At 48.0% G+C, this 19371-nt stretch overlaps 1 protein-coding gene across 3 annotated transcripts in view; it reads left to right on the top strand.

The window, feature by feature from the left end:
• The window catches only part of LOC147633643 (protein NO VEIN-like), a 105487-nt gene that overhangs the window by 22494 nt on the left and 63622 nt on the right, over positions 1–19371 (top strand). For 2 of the 3 annotated variants that reach the window (XM_086806796.1, XM_086806793.1), the window contains 2 exons: positions 16767–18631; positions 18724–18936. In XM_086806796.1, coding sequence (XP_086662922.1) covers positions 16767–18631; positions 18724–18936 — 2078 coding nt within the window. The remainder of the gene's footprint in view (positions 1–16766; positions 18632–18723; positions 18937–19371) is intronic. The other variant, XM_086806795.1, reaches the window with a different exon arrangement.

The following is a 19371-nucleotide window of genomic DNA, read 5'->3' as shown; positions in this document are numbered from 1 at the left end:
GTACTAAACATGAGCCGAGAGGGAGGAAGGCACAATGGGTAGAGCTTATGCAAGACTTTGATATGGAGATTTAGTATAGGAAGGGTAGATTGAGAATCAGTTTGTAGATACTTTGAGTTGGATCGGGAAGGCGAATCTCTTATGTTTCATCAAGATTAGGCTGATTTTATGATTCCTTGAGAGGGCTATCATTGGTATTGGTACTAGGTCAAGGTAGAGAGCTTCACAATTTGACCAGGACTCAAGGGTCATACCACCTGTTAGTTATATGATATATTTATTGGGAGTATTTAACAAATACAATGCTCCATGGGTTCCAAGAACTAGATGATGTCCATGTACAAATGAATACAGTACCAAACAAAAGGCTCGAAGTAGATATTCGAAGTAGAACGACCACTAGCATGGTCCAGTCTCTACGGTCCTGTGCTTTCACTGGACTCCGCGGAGAGCGCCCCACTGGTGTTCCAAGACCACGCACAAACAGGCGCTCTCGTACTAACGCCTGGCTCTCCCGATCTCAGCACCTTTGGACCGTAGTTCTCCAAGAGCTTGGGCTACCCCGCACCGAACGGGTGTTGCCGTGGAGAGAGTCCCTTATCAGATTTATCACAAAGTACTTTACTTAAATATGAAAATTCACTTACTTGTAGGTTGCAGATTGAAGACCAATACCCGAGGTATTTGTGTGTGTAGCTACTTGAGTGGGACACCAAGATGTAGCTACTTGAAGAAAGAAAACACCGCCTATGGAAAGGAGGTATAACCACTTGCTGTGCAGGACACAGCCTGCCTTCTTGTGGAGGAGGAGGCGTAGCTTGTCTTGCTACAGCCGCTTAGTGATGCAGCCGCCTAGTGAAGGATACAACAGCCTGTATGGAAGGAGAGGCTTGTGCAGTCGCCAGCTTTGGACAGGCGCAGCCACCTATTGAGGACCGCCTGTGAGAAGAAAGGGGTGCCTGGTTGCTGTACACAGACACCTGGCTGCAGCTTGGGTGAGTATGCGCAGCCTGCCTGTGGAGATGCAGTCGCCTGAGAGAGAGCTTGCGCAGCAGTACAGTAGTCGCCTGGGTGAGTATGCGCAGCCGCTTGATAGAGAGCACAGCCGCCTGCTGTGAGAGGAGGAGCACCCGCTTGCAAGGGAAGAGACGTCTGGCTGCAGCCTGAAGAGGCGTGGAGGAACTGAATTGCCGGCTGTAACTCAGCCTGAATGGACAGGAAGCGCTTGGCTGCGGTTTGATAGGAGCACAGGCGTAGCCTTCAGGTGGTGGCAGCTGCCTGCTGAATAGGCAGAGCAGCCTGCAGGAAAACAGGTGCAGCCACCTGTATGGGAGGAAGTATAGCCGCTGTGCAGGGGAGGCAGATGGGCAGTCTGCTCAGCAGTCGCCTAGGTTGCCATGAGGAGGAGCAGCGTGAAGGATGAAGCGTACCCCTGAAGCGAAGGAGATGTTCGCTCGATCATCTGCCTGGAAGGATGGTTGTGGTACTTCTTTTTGTAGATATTGGAGTGAAGTAAACAAATAGTGTTGGCTGGCTCCCCACGTATGCATGTGGGCGGCCAGTTCTATGGTGGTGTGGGTAGGTGACCATGCACCCACTCCCACACACACAAGCTAAGTGAGGCTCCCCACCTTGGCCCCTAAGTGGGTGCCCAAAGGGGGTGCCCACTTTTAAGTGAGTGAACATATAACCTTATAAAACAAAAGGTTAGAATATAAAATATTAAACTGACATGTGCAATATACTTACCACCTGTTCACATGCACCAAAACTCGTCAGAAGACAGAGCAGACTTCACGACTCACTGGCAGGCGTCCCCGCTCAGTAAGTGACACGTCAAACAGGCAAACACAGAAATACAAGTCATGCAAAAACAGTTTCAAACATGCAGAACATGAGTGCAAATAGTATCATGGACATATCTCCCGTTCATGGAACAAGTACAAAATATCTGTCGGCACAAAAATGGCACGACGTAAAACATAAATCCTGGTCTTCCTATGGAGTGACAGTCCCATAGGTAAGACAGTTCTAGGCACGAGCCTCCCTATGGAGTGACAGTCCCATAGGCAAGACACGGCACGAATACTGGCTCTTCCATGGCATGACAATCCCATGGATAGAACACAATCCAGGTCATACATGGGTGGCACCAGTCTGCTGGCTCCCGTCCATACGACACCTTCCTGCTAACACACGGGTGGCACCAGTCTGGCTCCCGTCCATGTCAGCAAAATACTGGCCTCTTCACATGAGACACTGGCTTGGCCTCGAGTGAACGAGACACAAAAACTGGAGATGGACCAAATGGTCGGCCAATTGGTGACATCGAGTGGCTCTTTTGATTGTCTCAGATTGAGCTATCCTCTTAGGTGGAGAAGGTATATCTTATAGTGTATTTTTTTTTTCCGAGAAAAGATCCTTTCATTAGTTATATAAAAACGCCCGTAGGGCTACAAAAGATCTCTCTTGCTCCTAAGAGAGATAGAGCAGCGAATACATCATGGCAGCCCAGGAGACTCTCCCTAGGTGCTGCAAAATACAAGCATCCGTACAAAGAACTGAGCGGCTAAATCATACAATAGGGGGGGGGGGGGGAAGAGCCAAACAGGTGGCCTGTAGTGCCAACGGGGGGATCCCGTGTGTAAGGTGTAGAAAGGGCCACAACGCCAAGTGGTGTGAAAGGCCTGGTGCCGTAAGATCGCCTCATCCGAGTCTCCCCGGATGCGGTCGTACTGTCCTCGCAGGGTGTGGATCAACTCCTGCCAAATCCCCCGTACAGTCTCTGCTGGTGGCTCCAATCTCCCCTCAAAGGCCGTAAAGACCGGGCCCTCCAGGTGAACCAGATGGTGAGGCTGCTGAGGAGCTCCCATCGTAAATCCCTCTCTTGTGTCCAGCTGGCGGACGAGAAATCCGGTGCCGGAACCAGGCGAGGCTGGCCCCTAATAAATCTGATGGCCTGACTGCCCTGCTCCATCTCATAGCCCATAGCAGGCCCTGACGAAGTCAACCAAGCAGCGGCACCCCACTTAAACATACCCTCTGGAGAGAGGGGGGCCAGAATACGCAGCATCCGCAGCCAAATCTGCTGTGCCTGAGGGCAGTCCCAAAGGCAATGTCTCTGTGTCTCCATAGGGTGGCCGCATGGACGCAGGCCGCCGGAAGACCGCTGTAAACAAGCCAAGTGCCAACTGCTGAGCCCCTGTGTGGGCGACCAGCCACTGAAAAGCCGAGATCCTGCGGGCCTGCCGACTAGCCCAGAGCCGAGCCCAGAAATCCTCCAGGAACTCCTGTGAGAGTCCCTGTAGTCGCCAATGCCCCGCTGCCGCTGGAGAAACCGTCCTCGCCGTCAAAATATGCCGCCCCAGCCGAACAGTATACTGGAAAAAGGTGATCTCTGTGGCCTCAAGGGATGCATAAGGATCATGCCACTCGTACTCCCCGGGGTCCCACTGTAGCCGGGCCAAGGGGCGCGCTGCATATGCCCATATGCGCCAATCCGGGAGCACATCAGCAGGGTCGGGGTCAATATGCCACTTCCGAGAAGCGGCGGCCACTACCCGAATCCTCTGAAAGGTGCACTCTGCAACCAAAGGCGACTCCACCTCCACTCTCTGGAGTCTGCCCTCATCCTGAATCTCATAGTAGAGGCATCTGCCATCCTCAGTGCTAGCTTTGACAGCAATCAGGATCTCCAACTGTGTAAAGGCTCCCATCCACCGTGGGGCCACTGGCTCGAGAGGCGTGAACCACTCCTCTGTGAGTGCCTCCTGTATATCATCCCTCATAATCAACCCCCCTCTGAAGTGACTCAGCCTCTCCACCTGGATCTCCTCTGGTAGACTGCAGAAAGCCTGCCAGTCTCCAAAACTACGAGCTGGGCCTGTCGCTAAAGGTCCCCAGGCTAGACGAGGCCGAGAACCCAGCATATGACCCTGCTCCGTGCGAACCGCTGGGCTCCAGATGAGCGGCTGTCTGGCCCGCTCCTCAACACAAGAAGGAGGCCGCTGAGAGAGCCCCGGTCTCAGCAGCTCCCAAGCTCTCAGGATACTCAAAGCAAATCTGTCCTCCCATCCTCTACTGAGGCCTGTCCTCCTCATCTCTATGAAGATCCAGTGAATCTCTGGTGCCCAAGTACCCCCTGCTGGGGGCGCCCGAGCTTGCAGTCGCTGCAAGAGGAGCTCTTTCCAAGGCTCAGCGCCTGGAAGCAACCCCCGAACAATAAGCTTCCCCAATAAGGCTCTACTCTGATCGACTGGATCTGTAATGCCCAAACCGCCCTGAGCCAGCGGAAGTGTAATAACTGCACATGCAACCTTTGCCCGAGCTGGCTGACCGTCCCTCCCAGACCACAGAAAGTTCCTGATCAGCCTCTGTACCTGGCTGATGCAAGAGCTCAAGAAAATCCAGCAAGACGTAATGTACCACATGGTCGCTAATAGCACCTGATTTGCCACCACCACCCTCCCAGCCAAGGATAGTCGAGTTGTACTCCAATACAATAGCTTCTTCCGAATGCTCAGAAGAAGCGGGGCAATCTGCTGCTCAGGTGACAAATCTAGGCCAATCTGGCATCCCAAATACCGCACTGCTGTGCTTGGAGGAATCCATCTAAAACCGGGGTCCGGGCTCCATGCCGGAGTGGGAGCACTACTGATCCAAAAGGCCACTGTCTTGCGCCAATTGATCAATGCTCCCGAAGCTGCACTAAAAACCTGGAGCGACTGCTCAGCCCGAATAAGATTGGCCTCATGGCCATGCAAAAATAAGCCCGTGTCGTCTGCAAACTCAGCATCAAGCAGGTCCTCCCCCCGGACTGGGAGCTGCAGTCCTCTCAAACCAACCTCTTCTGCCGTCAAATACATACTCATAGCCTCCGCAAAGAAGAGAAAAAGGAAAGGGGCGAGAGGACACCCCTGACGGACTGATCTGGTCAGCTCAAAACTCGGCCCCCGTCCTCCTGCAATCAGCACCTGGCTGCGAGCTGTGGAATACAGAGCTGCCACCCCTCTGATCCATCCTGGCTCAAAGCCTAGGGGAAGCATAGTGCCCTCTAAGAAACCCCAATCAACTCTATCGTATGCCTTCTCAAAATCGAGAAGCATCACGACCAAGTCCTCGCCAAGAAATCTAGCTCGGGCCGTCGCCTCCCAAAAAGTAAAGATGTTGTCAAGGATACTGCGCTCCTTGATAAATCCTGTCTGAGTAGCATGAATCAACTCCCCCAGGAAGGGTTGGATCCTCAAACTCAAGGCCTTTGCTAAGACCTTGTAGACAGTATTGAGGATCGTAATAGGCCTCCAATGCCGAATGTCATCTGATACTCCCTCCCCCTTGGGGATAAGATAGATCAAGCCCTCTGAAAAGCTATGCGGCATCACCCCAGTGTCCAAAACATGCTGAAAGCCCCTGCGGAGGCCTGGCCCCAAAAGGTCCCAATAGCGCATAAAAAAGGCCGGCGTCAGTCCGTCCTCCCCTGGGCAACTATGTCGCGGCAGGACCCTCAAGGCCTCGGCAAGCTCAATCTCTGACAGAGGCGCACCTAGAACTGTACGCATATGGTCTGTGACCCTCCTCTGCACATGGGCCCACACAGTCTGTCTGCAAACATCTCGATCCTCAGTGGCTGGCTCCGCTGAAAGCAGGTCACTATAAAATGCAGTAGCAATGGGTCTGATCTCCCCGAGCTCAGTAGCTACCGATCCATCCGGTCTACCAAGCTGGCGGACTCCTGCTCGCGCATGACGGGGTCCAGTGATCTCAAAAAACTCTCCAGTCACTCTATCACCAAGCTGCGTCCACTGAGAGGCCTGACGACGATAGTAAAAAACTCATGTCTCTGCTCCTCTACCTCTCTAACCTCCTGGCGTGCCTGGCTCAGCTGGGACGCCACCCACTCACATGCAGGCTGCTGCTCTTGAAGGCGCTGTAGCGAAGCAAGGCTGCGTCTCAGCCGTTGCTCCCGCTCGCGAATCTCTCCCAGTCGTGTCAAAGCTGCAGCGTGTAGAAAAGAGCTAAGATCAATGAGTCCCTGGGCACACTGGCCCGCTGCATCCTGGTCAGAGCACTGACTATCATGCCAGATCCTCTCAATGTCCTCAGCGAGACTGGGATCTGTAAGTACCCCCTCTGGGATCCTCAACTGCAAGCTGGGCTCCCGTGTCCCCTCCTCCAATGTCAATATAACTGGCGCATGATCTGAAAATGAGGTGCCAGCGAGAATGCCGACGGAGCCCCCTCGCTCCCCTAACCAGTCGCCCACATAAAAGCGATCAATCCGTGATAGATTAGTCCCTCCCTGTCGGCGATCCGACCGAGAGAAACTAAGACTGTCCTGAGACCGGGAGAAAGCCCCATGCTGCCATGCATCAGTGATCCTCAGTGACATGCAAAAAGGTCCCAAGCTGCAAGCTCCGTGCCGTGCATTGTAACATGACTGCCTCCCACCCTATCTGCCGGGTCCTCAAGCATGTTGAAGTCTCCCCCAACACACCAATGTGCGGCCTCTAGCAATGCATCTGTAACCTGAGTCCAGAACTCTGCTCTGGCACTAGCATGATTGGGCGCATAGATGTTGAGCACACCCAATAGCTCATCATGCATCCTCAGAATGACATACTGTGCTCTACCAGGCACAATGATCCCTCGATCCACAATGGCCTGCCGCCATACATCTGCAATAACCATGCATACTCCTCCCTGTCCACCCAAAGGACCAAACCCTGCAGACCAAAAAGTGTCCCATCTACCAGGCATCACCGAACCATATCTCCGGATCCTGCTCTCACCCAAGTGGTGCTCCTGCATCATCAAAATATCAATGCTGCCACCAACCAGGCATCTCTGAAGCTCCTGCCTCAAGCAACCTCGATAGCGTATAAAGTGTGCTCCGCCAAGGCCCTGTACATTCCATGAGATGATCCTCATGGATGCCCTGCTGAGGTGGATGCTGTCTCAGCCGTACGGCGGGCCTTCGCAAGCGGCTTGGATGGAGAGTAGTCCCCATCCGAACGGCTGCGAATCTGCCCACCCGGTGTACTGCAAGAATCCCGGATCAGGCGCCAGTGGCTGTGGCCCATGGCGACTGCCTCCTGCTCTGACAGAGCAACCTCGTGTATACTCACATATCCAGGGTCGCGTGCCAAGTCTGCCACTATGCGCACGACCAAATGCCGAATCCCTGAGGTATCCACACTCCCGGGATCCAAGAAAAAATGAGCCAACTCCCAAAGTCGGCCTATCACATCTGTCACCTCCAGATCGCTCATGTGATGAGAAAACTCAACTGCCTGAGTCTTCAAAGTGCTGAGAGCGAGCTCTAGAGTCCACTCCCGGTCACAAGGTCCACATAGAGGGAACGAGAAGGCCACCGCTGAGTCTAGTGCCTCCTCCCCGCGGGCCGGAGGTATCACTACATGAACTCGGATGGGTGCTGGCTCATGGGGGCCCTCTGCTCCAAAAAGCCGTGTGAAGGTATAATCAAAAGCCTCCGAGCGCTGTCTAATGCCAAGGCGACTCAGCCGACTGCGGATAGATGAAATCCGTGAGGCCCTAATCGGCATAGGTCTCCTCTGTGATGCTCGAGCGAGGTCAGTGCTCAGCGCTCTCCGGACTGCAGGTGAGCGCCAGGGAACTGCCAGGGCCTCCCGGGAAGGTGAGGCGGGCGGAGGGGGAGGAGGGGGAGGCGAGGGAGGTGGAGAGGGAGCCGCTGCCGAAACCGGAGCGGAGACGGGAGGAGGCGAAGGTGGAAGCGAGGCGGTGGGAGGGGACGGGGGTGGGGGGGTGAAGGAGGGGGTGCTGGCATCTCCTGGTCCTCAGTCGCTGCAGGGGTCTCCTCCTGAAGGGGAGCAAAGCTGTTCCTCACGGGAACCCAGTGAGGCTGAGACTGTGGCTGCTGCTGCAGCGGTCTCTGGGCGTGCTGCTGTGGCTGTCTCCCTCGGCGGCGCCCCTGTCCAGGCTGCCACTCCGAGGTCTCTGTGGCCTGAGCAGGTGTCCCGGAGGCAGCCTGCCGAGCCGAATCTGTGGGCGGGCCATCAGTAGCCTGCTGCTGTGGTGAGGGTCGAGGTCTCCTGCGAGGGCAGGCCTTGGCCAGATGACCGACCTGCCTGCAAATGAAGCACTGGTTCGGGAGCCCCGAGAACTCCAATCTCTGATCTATCCACCCCCCCTATCCTAGGTAGCTGAATGACCTTAGGAAGGGAGGAGATGTCAGACACCAACACTCTGACCGAAGGTAGCCCAGCTGCTGTGGCCACCACTGAAGCTGCTGAGGGGCCCGTCTCTAGTACCGAGCCCACCAATGCTCCGAGCCTGGAGAGGAGCGGAAGATACTCCCGGCGGAGACCAGGGAAACAAACTGTAACATGGAAGAGGCGCTCTCCCTGCTCCGCCGCTGCTGGGTCAAATCCATGCTGCCAAGGTCTGAAGAAAGCCCGAGCACCCCTGATGTCAAGGGGACTCATGGCAAGGACCTTGGCAACGCTCTGGGCGGCCTCGAGCTCGATCTGATAATGTCCCCGGCCCAGAAGCTGTACATCCAGGATCTTGCCCACATCTGCAAGAAGGCGGGCCTGAAGAAGATCCCTGATCTCCCCTCTGCTGGGGCGAGTGCCGACTATACGGCAGATGGTGGAATGAGCCTGGAGGCGTTCCACCTCTGCGGTGGGGCTCGCTTCCTCTTCCGGCGAAAGAGAAAGCCTGATGGGGGTGACCTCAGGGGCGGGCGAGGGGGCTGCGGATGAGTCCCTCTGAGGCGGGGCGGGAGGAGCCTCCATCAGAGTCTGAAGCTGCGGCGAAGGCGGGATCCTGTTGGAACCGAACTGCACACAGAGAGGCGGGATACGGAGCGAAAAAGGAAAACAAAATCCCAGGGGGGGGGTGGAAGCAAGAAGGAGGGGGGGGGGTGGGAGAAGGCGAAGGAGAAAAAAGAAAAAAGAAACCCTAAAAAGGGGGGAAGGCGGGGGCTGCGCGCAAGTGGGAAGGGAGGAAGCGAGCAGGCGGAGGGGGGGGGATGAGGCGCAGCAGAGGGGAGGGGGGCGCGAAGACAAGGGGGAAGGCGCGAGGAGAGGAAGCGAGGCGGAACAAAAAAGGGGGGGGGGGGCGCAGCAGCGGAAGCAGGCCCGGGGGGGGGGGGGGGGGGGCCCTAAAAAAACAGGCGGCGGGCAATGCAGGGAAGGCGGAGGGGGGAAGGAGCGAGGGGAAGGCGGGGGGCGAGCAGGCAGGGGGGGCGACAGGCGCTATGCAGAATCGCGAGCAGGGAGAGGGGAGGTGGGAGCTTCAGCGAGCTGTGGGGAAAGAGACATCCTTGGTATATCTTATAGTGTATTGTTAAAGCTAACAAAGTTTTTTGTGAGTTTTGGAGTGTTTGGGGCTCATTTGCATGCTTTAAGGTTTCTGTAAGCATTTGGAGGGAGTGTCAGTTCGAACTGTTTTTGTTCGATTGTGGATATTCTTCACAATAGAAGCAGCATTTGGTGTGCAGACAGAGCTGTCGTCATCTTCGCCATCGCATCTTTAAGCTTAGCTTCAACAACATTGTCAACATTATCATCGATTTTTGCATTTCTACCAAGTATCATTTCCACACTCTACACTCTAATTTTTCATACATTTTGTAGGTTTCCATCTTAAAGCAGTGATCTACTGGCAACTATATCAGTTGCATTCAATGGGCACTGACAATACTTGTTGCTGTAGGTAGTTGGGATATTTTACATTTTGTGTTAGAGATTAGTTATTTGCAGGCTAAATGGCAAGCAGTGATGTATTTGGTATACTTTCCGTTGAGGATAAGCTTGACGGGACTAACTATCGGTTGTTGGTCGCCAAAGGGCTTTGGAATGTTGTTATTGGCATTGAGGTACACCATGTTTGGCTAGCACAACAACATAGTACAGGTACTTTGGATGGTGATATGAGTTCTGATGTAATTGTGGCATCCGCCTCCGCACCTCCCACAACGGAACAAGACAGGTGGGATGGCACTGATTCACCGACACATGCAGTAGTGGCACTTTCAGCGAAAAGGAGCATTATTCCTTATATTTGCTCATGTAAATCTACAAAGCATGCTTGGGATTCGCTTATTGTGCTTCACCAAGTGCATAATGGGGCACAAGTAGTCTACTTGCGCAAGGAGTTAGTCCGATCATATGAATGAGGGAGATTTAATGAATGAGTTCCTCACAAGGATTAAAGATCTGAGAGCATAGTTGGTATGTATCGATGAGGCCTATCGGGATAGTTCTTTGGTGTCTACTGTTCTCACAGCTCTATTGGATTCATACCAGGGGTTTGCATCTACGCTTCGGCTCATAATGAAGGGTAAACCCAATGTCCTTGCTTTTGATGAGTTGGTTGTAGTGCTCTTGCAAGAAGAGCAATCTCGGCAAAACTGAACTAGTATGTATGTGGGAGATAAGGCATTTGTTGCCAGTCAAAAAGGTAAAGGCAAAGCCTTTTTTGAAGGTGGCTATAAGCCAGAGGCAGAATCAGTCTAGTATTCTGGAAAGGATCCCGAGAAGGGGGGATGATAAGCCTAACAAGAAAGGCAAATGCAACTATTGTTGAAAGCCAGGCCATTACATCAATGAATGCCAAAAAATCTGACGACTAGGCATGGCTCTGGCTAATGTATCAGCACCAAGTGGTAAAAAGGAGTCAACAAACTATGCACATGATGATTAGGCGTTCATTGTGCACTGTGGGTATGATCCTTCTGTCCATGATGTATGCTCCTCAAGGAGGAATAGTCACATTTGGAACTGCAAGGCCTCTTCGTCTAGGTATCTGTTGCCTTTTACTTGCTTGTACAGGGTGTCCCACCTCCTCCTGAAAAGGATGAGCTGTCGTATCTCAGGAGGGTCTTCCCCTCGTGCAGGGAGCAGATAGGGAGGGAAAGGCCTAAGCTACGCGAGGATGGTATGGGACCTATAAAAAATATTTTGAATAAAAAAAAGGATGTGCAAATAACTCCTCGTTTTGAGTAAAAGGAGTTGGTAAGGTTGTTCTCACTGCTGCAAATGGTGGGACAATCACTCTCTTAGAAGTCTTGTTTGTGCCAGGCATCAAAAAGAACTTGTTTTCACTCTTTGCCATTGCTAGGGCATGCCTAGGGGTCAGATTTGTTGATGACAGGTGTAAAGTTCATGACTGGAGTGATGGAGACATCACGGTGGTATGTGTTAAAATATTGCATCTCTATTTATACTGTCCTGGAGTCCTGTCGGTCTGTTTCCTTTTATTCATTCATTCATCTTCAACTGCCCTATTTGCTGGCTCTTGTACTCTGTAACCTCAAGCTAATAAAGCTCTAGTTCTTGCTTGCAATCTCTCTCTCTCTCATGTTTATTTGCTTCCGCTTGTGCACATTCTTTCATGGTATCATACGCCTAGGCTCTGGCTGCTGCACAATCTGCTTCTCTCCATTTTCTGCTTCCCTAGATTCTCCAGGCTGTAGATCCTTCAAACAGTGGCTGCGTTTCTTCTTTCTTAGTTGCGTTTTTTGCTGTACAAGCTCTCCAACTGCAGTCGGCCAGCCCCCCGGCTGCGTTTTCTTCTACAAAGGCAAGTGGAGGAGGTCTAGCTGCAGATTCAGTAAGTGCATCAAACAAGTGGCACATCAGCTCTTCCCCCTCCTAGATCCCCTCCCTCTTCCGGTAGGAGGTTCCCGGTGGTGTGTTTTTTGGGTTTCTTTTGCTGTTGTCCAGCCTGCATCTTCAAAGGGGGCTATTAGTCCCTAGCTGGATCCTGTGGAAAGGTGCTTGAGAGAGCACGTGGTTTGCTTAGTTACAGAGGTTGTTTGAGACATAGCTTCTTTGAGGCAGACATGGGTCCCCCCTTGCACGAACAAGGAGGACAAGCTCAGTGGTTCAAACTATGATCACTGGAAGCTACAGATGAAGGTCTGGTTCACACACAAGGGACTCTGGGAGATTGTTCAGGGCCATGAACGAAAGCCCGAACGCCCTACCAGCTCTAGGAAGTGGACTCAGGACCAGGAGGATGTCTTTCTCGCAGAACTTTCGGCTTGGAAGAATCAAGACTCAAAAGCTCACTCTGCACTTGTACGAGCCATCTCACCAGAGGTCTCCCCCACCGTGCAAACATTGGATTGTGCTGCCTCTGTTTTTGGAGAAAGCTGACAGATCTATATGCACGAGACTCTACAATGCGGTTTGTCAACCTATTGGGTCAGCTCTTTTCCCTGGAGTTTACAACAGGGACTTCCATGCAGTCATTTGTGATGAAGGTTAAGGTAATTCATGACCAATTAGTGGCAATGGGTACTGCCCTAACCTCTTCTCAGTTAGCTGCTCTCCTCCTCATTAGGTTTCCTACAGATTATGACATGGTTTCCCGAGCTTTGCGGGTTCAGATCACAACACGTTCCCTCGAGTTTGATTATCTGTGTACTCTCCTCTTGGAAGAGGAATCCATCCTAGTTTCACAGGGGAAATTGAAAGTTTCATCGTCTATTGGACCTGATCAGGCACTCGCGACAGTGTAGAAGAAAGTTTGGAGTCGGTGTTACAAGTGTGGGAAGAAAGGCCATTTGTCAAAGGATTGTCAGTCCAAGGACAAAGGCAAAGCCAGGGACAAGGGCAAGTCTTCAAAGAAGGGCAAAGACAAGTCACATGACACTGACACAGACTCGTCTAGTGATAACCCCAGCTCTCCCAAGGCCTTACAGTCTGGAGAGAACATGACTGGTGTCTTGCTCTGATCCTAAGGGCATCCCCCTGCGTGTTGTCTTCCAGAAACGGCTTGTGGGCGGGAGAGGGGGCTTTCAAAAAGCTCGCTTATATTAAATCTGGAGCATGGGACCCGTGTGTCGGAGTTCTAAGTATGAAGACAGGCAAGTTCTCTTGATGGTCCGGATGAGTTCTAGGATCAACCAAGTTTCCTTCATGGTTCGGATGAGTTCCAGAACTATTGGCCAGCAGAGACTATGGACAGGATGTGTTCCATGTTCATTTGTTCGAGGTTATTGGATGTGATGTGTTCACAGTTCTACTTTGAGTTTGGAGCCAAGCAGATTTTCTTTTGCTCTTTATAGTGGCATTATGTTTTATGAAGACAACAAGCTGACATGTGCATTTTCCGAGGTGTACTCAGTACTGGCCATGCTGAGGTGTCCATGGTCGCACCTTTGTCATCAGTTTTCTTCTGACTTTTTTGCACACTTCAAGATGCAGAGGAGGTGTTAAAATATTGCATCTCTATTCATGCTGTCGTGGAGTCCTGTCGGCCTGTTTCCTACAGCCGACTGCTTCATGCACAAGTATATAAGAGTTGCTCTCTTTTATTCATTCATTCATCTTCAACTGCCCTGTTTGCTGGCTGTTGTACTCTGTAACCTCAAGCTAATAAAGCTCTAGTTCTTGCTTGCAACCTTTCTCTCTCTCTCTCATGTTTATTTGCTTCCGCTTGTGCACATTCTTTCAATATGGTACTCTTAAGTCATGGGCTTTATAGGTTGGACAGGTATGAGAGATTGGCACCTGATGCTTGCCTGTTCAATACTGCCACACGTGCTATGACAGGTGTACAATTCATGACAAGAGTGATGGAGGTATCACTATGGTATCGGGTACTCTATGGGCTTTACAGCTTGGACAGGTATGACAGATTGGCACATAATACTTGTTCAGTTATTGCCACATGTGTTATGAGAAAGGTAGAAATGTACGATAAGGTACGGTACAATAAGGTACGCATTCAGGTACGGGTTGAGTTTTTGAGGTACATTAAATACGTAAGGTCCGTAAAAACATAAAAAATATACTGTACAATGTACATATATATATATACAGAAAAATGAATGAAAAAACAATTCATTTTTGAACATTCAACAACACAATTACCAAAATGAGAGCTCCATCTGTCAACATGTTTCTTTCGCTATCATACTCTCAGCTGCTGTGGCTCTACTATGGTGGTGACCGTAGAGGTTGGCACCGCATCATCATCATCATCTCTCGCTGCAATGTCTGTATCAATGAGAGGAATGGCTATGTTCGCACTTTGCATAAGTTAGCTAAAATCGGGATGACAGCCAGCCTAGGGTTTGTTTTTGGCCCAAAATGTTTTTAAAAATTGCCATGTACTTGCCAATGAGGTGATAGCTCAAGTGGTAAGGGTGTTTGCCTAGGACCAAGAGGTCTTGGGCTCAAAACCCCCCTTGGTGCTTCCTTGGTGGCATCGCCTACAGGTGGATAAATAAGCGGCTATAGGCAGGTGCCTACGGGCGGTGAGAAATCGTTAACTATGGGAGGATCTTGGACCAAAGGTCTGTCGGGGGAAGGGGGGGGGACTGCAACGTACGGATCCCTACATTATGGTACAATACCGTACTGTATGCTAAAACGTACCTTATAATAAGGTACGTACGTACGGATGCAAGCTTGGCTATGAGTCACTTGAATTTTGGCATTTTGTTACGCCGTAAAAGGCAAGAGATGGATCATGGTGTCAGAGTTGCCAAAGCTTGAGGCCCTTGCCAAACATGTATGTGAGGGGTGCATTTTAGGCACATCATTCCTGGAAGATGGATCTGTTAGGGCTGTCTAGAAATTACAGATTATACATAGTGATGTACCGTGTCTTCACTTTGTTGGCACAGACAGAATGCTTCTTTGGCAATGGGGTGAAGGTAGAGCTCTCGATGCCCAGATGGAGGAAAAAAGAGAATGTCCTTCGCGGTGGTTCTCTCTTAGAAGCTAATGGAAGAGGGAAAGCTACTTTCAAACCATATCAACCAAGCATCATTATGGTTGAGTCTTACCTGCATCTCCGGGGTTTTGACAGAAACTCAGTACGAAGGGCTTTGTGTGAATATATGCTCGTGTGTGTGTGTGTGTGTGTGTGAGAGCCTATCTAGTTGATAGTTATTTAGTCTTGTGGGTTGACTACCGTGAGTATATAACTTGCACGTTCCTAAAAGGTGAATTTGGGCATGTTCCTGGATTCATCTAGGTATATAATTCAGTCGTATTAGCGGACATGCAGATTTCACATTGTGAAGTTTTCGTCCGTGTTGCGGCCAATTGATATTGTGCTTATTTTTTCTATCTTTAGCGGTGCATTTGCCCTATCAACTACTTATTTGTTGTACTAATTCTTTCTATTTGCTACTTCGCTTAGTGATAGGCTTCATTATGCTTGAGTTTGCCCTGCATCTCTGGAGGTTTGGGAGAAACTCAGTACGAAGGGCTTTGTGTGAATACATGCTTGTGTGTGTGTGTGTGTGTGTGTGGAGTGCGTGTGTGAGAGCATATCTTGATACAAAGTTCTACACCCACTATTGGACACCGATGACGTTAGTGGGGATGTCGTAGTATCTAGTCTATACTATGCATAATGGAGTTGATAGTTATATAGTCTTGTGGGTTGACTACCATGAGTATATAACTTGCACGTTCCTAAAAGGTGAATTTGGGCATGTTCGTGGATTCATCTAGGTATATACATATCAACCAAGCATCTATCTAGTGTTCAAGTATCCAATAGAGCACAAGCAAGCAAGAGTAGAGAAGAGAAGAGCTCACAAGTATATATATATATATATAGATATACATACATACATATATATATATATATATATATATATATATATATATATATATATATATATATATATATATGTATGTATGTATGTATGTATGTATGTATGTATGTGTGTGTGTGTGTGTGTGTGTGTATATGTGTGTGTGTGTGTGTGTGTGTGTGTGTGTATGTATGTATGTATATATATATATATATATGTATGTATATTTATATATGTATGTATATGTATATATATATATATATATATATATATATATATATATATATATATATATATGTATGTATATTTATATATGTATGTATATTTATATATGTATGTATATTTATATATATATGTATAGATATATACATATATATGTATATTTATATATGTATAGATATATACATATATATATGTATATATATGTATATTTATATATGTATAGATATATACATATATATATGTATGTATAGATATATATATGTATATATACATATATATATGTATATATCTATACATACATACATATATGTATATATACATATATATATATGTATACATACATATATATATGTATGTATTATACATATATAAATATACATACATATATATATGTATATATCTATATATATACATACATACATACATACATACATACATATATATATATATATATATATATATATATATATATATATATATATATATATATGTATGTATGTATGTATATATATGTATATATCTATACACATATAAATATACATATATATATATATATATATAGAGAGAGAGAGAGAGAGAGAGAGAGAGAGAGAGGCACAAAATCTACAGAGACTCAGGTGGTTCTGCCCCTTGAGTTCCCTTTTCTCATCCGCTCCAGATTAGAGACATACTTCAGCGATCCATAGAATAATCAATCCTAAATGTGGATACTGAGGCTTCGTACTTCTAACTTATGGCTACGAGATATGATTCCATTAGTCAACATGTTTTTTGCGCATAAGTGTATGCACATGCTATGCTTGTATGCACAAATGTTGCGGTCTTATGATGGTATATAGGTCAATTCTTACTTGTGATCGTGCATTGTAACTAAGCTTTTGATTTTTAATTTGAAATAGAGATATCCATTGAAGTTTTTGTTCTGAATGCAGGTCAATTGTAAAGCTATGTTCTCAGTATGAATTCCTGTTTTTCAACGTTTAATGTGTTACTGCAGAATTGAGTGCAGGCCAAATGGAATCATCTTTAGAAAATGTCCTGGAAGAAATTCTTGGGGTTTTGGGTGAAATTTGCAAGGATGTCAACAACAGTCTAGGAGACTGCACAGCACTAGCTGCTGATGAGAAAAAGTTTGACCTGATGGTGAATAGAATCATCAAGTGTGAGAGGACTCTATTGGAGCAACTTCTTCTAAAAGAGTCCATGCTTAAAGACTCTTCTGAATATGTAGAACAGTACTTGGATAAACTTTCAAAATTTTTTACCGGGATTCGCATGAGCAAAGTGGAAAGAAATTGGGATTTTAATCTACCTGAAGCAAGATTGCAAACTTTCATATCTCAGGTACTTATGGCCATTGGTGATGCTGATGAGTTACCTGAGAATTATGTCTTGCAGCTATTAGTTAGACAGTTCCATTTGAACAACATTGGTGAGGGGTGCCTTCGTTTGGTGGAAAAACATACCAAATTTTCTAGAAGTGAAAGAATTTCAAATTTCTCCTTCTTTTACTCATATGCTCTGCTGGCAGGCAAGGCAGGGAGGCTGCCAACATCTGAAGAGGGTGGCGTTTGGAGTGTTAAGAACAAAGAGGGCTTTGAAGCACGAAAATTACATAAAGTTGGCTTGCTTGGAAGTGTGACAAGTACAGATGCAAGAAATTGTCTCCTGAAAGCACCCATGCTATGTAATCTCCTAGAATGGTCGCAGTGGGATGCCATCTTTTTACCCACCTTGGGCCCACTTTTAGATTGGTTGGAAAGAGAAGGTTCTGTCAGGGGCTTAGTATGCTTGGTAACATGTGAAGGGCTTATTCTACGGATTGATGGATCAGCAACTGTTGACAGTTTTTTGACTGCTGCTGTCAAGGGTTTAGGAAAACAGGCGGCATTGCAACTTGTCTCACTTTTGGCAGTATATGGTGGAGTAGATCGGGTTCCTCAAGCTCTTTTGAGGTCTTACTCCTCACAAGCAATTGAGATACTAGTAGGAAGACCTCACATGGATGATAAAAACAAGAGGAAGACTTTTCTGGCCCATGAAAGAGGTCAGCTTACGAAAAGGGCCAAGCATCATGTGTTGGAAGATGCTGGTTCTCTCTCAAGGTTGAGGTATGGGCCAGTTGAAAATTGGAGTGGGGGCAAGTCCTTTTCTGGAGCATTTCAGTTTGTGTTGGACTTGCTATCTTGTGTGCCGTCTGAATTTGTTGTATTTGTTGCCTCTATAGTCATCCCAGCACTAACTGGAATTATCCCTGGTGCTTCAGCAGCAATGCTTGATTCCTGCATCACTGCTGAGCATCAGATGAAACTGCATGAAATTGGTATAGCTTTAGGCATCACCGAATGGGTGAGGGACTTCCATTCTTTGTTTCTTGAGCCCCACTGTCCAGTTGCCAAAAGAGTCTTACAAGTGCCTCCACAAAATAGAAATGAAACTGTCTTGCCAGAAGCTTCCCGTTTACATTTTCCTGAAACTGTGCCTTTAGATGCTTTTGGTAATAACAAGGCAGGAAAGGATGAGGTTTTTGCTGAGGGTGAGGTATCTCTGCGATCAACTTTGGGGATTGAATCAGGGGAACAGAGGGATACAAGTGCCTTTGGTATCAACTGTGGTGATGTAGAACCTAGCGAGAATAGTGCCACTCCGGATGGTGTTGTAGTTGCATGGAACCAAAGAAGACACGAAATTGAAGCAAGTGAGGTGATTGCCATGATTCGAAAGGAAGAGTTTGGAATGGATTTGGATTTGCCAAGCAATGAGCTGAAGCTTCTTACCAAGCAGCATGCTCGTATTGGCAGAGCATTAAACTGTCTTTCTCGAGAATTGTACTCACAAGACTCGCACTTTTTCCTTGAGCTGGTAAGGAAAGTGTAAAACTTAGATTGATTATTTTCAGTTGCATCTCTTTAAGTTGTATTTTTATAAATATAGGTTGTGTGATATTGTTTCAGGTGCAAAATGCGGATGATAACCAATATGCACCTGAGGTGGATCCCATGCTAGTATTTGTATTACAAGATAAAAGGGTGGTGGTGGTGAATAATGAGCTGGGTTTTACCCCTGCAAATATGAAGGCATTGTGTGATGTAGGAAGCTCTACAAAATCTGGGTCGGCAGCTGGTTATATTGGGCATAAAGGCATTGGATTCAAGTCAGTTTTCCGAGTATGTACCACAGTTTTTTTTTTTTTTGGTCAATGTAGAGCTCACTGTTTTCAATATTTTACTCTTGCCTGCTCAAAAGATATTACATGTTGTAGAAGCTACGCTGCTTGAATAGACCTTGGAAAGTGTAAGTTTACTTCAAAGCAGAGTTGCATTATCTTTTATAATTTGTGCATGTCGCTCTTTTTTTCTTTTCTAGAAAAGAGACTTCTATTAAGTATGGATAGACCATACAAAAATCAGAGCTAGAAGCTTGAGCAAAAAATCTTCATCCTAGAATGTATGGTGATCTCATCCAGTCTGGGGCACAAAGATGCCTAGAGAGTTGTGTGGGGGTCAATGAGAAAAAGATCCCTTGATCCTTGTCCCTCATGAAAACAATGTGCTTTGCTTGCGGAGATCTGGATGGTGCTAGTATACAAGCCCATGTGGTCT

This window comes from Cibotium barometz, chromosome 12 (assembly GCF_041138505.1).
Source record: "Cibotium barometz isolate CiBa-2024 chromosome 12, ASM4113850v1, whole genome shotgun sequence".
NCBI classification, from domain to species: domain Eukaryota; kingdom Viridiplantae; phylum Streptophyta; class Polypodiopsida; order Cyatheales; family Cibotiaceae; genus Cibotium; species Cibotium barometz.
Note: the sequence above shows the minus strand (reverse complement) of the source record. Positions and strands in the feature narration are given on the sequence as shown.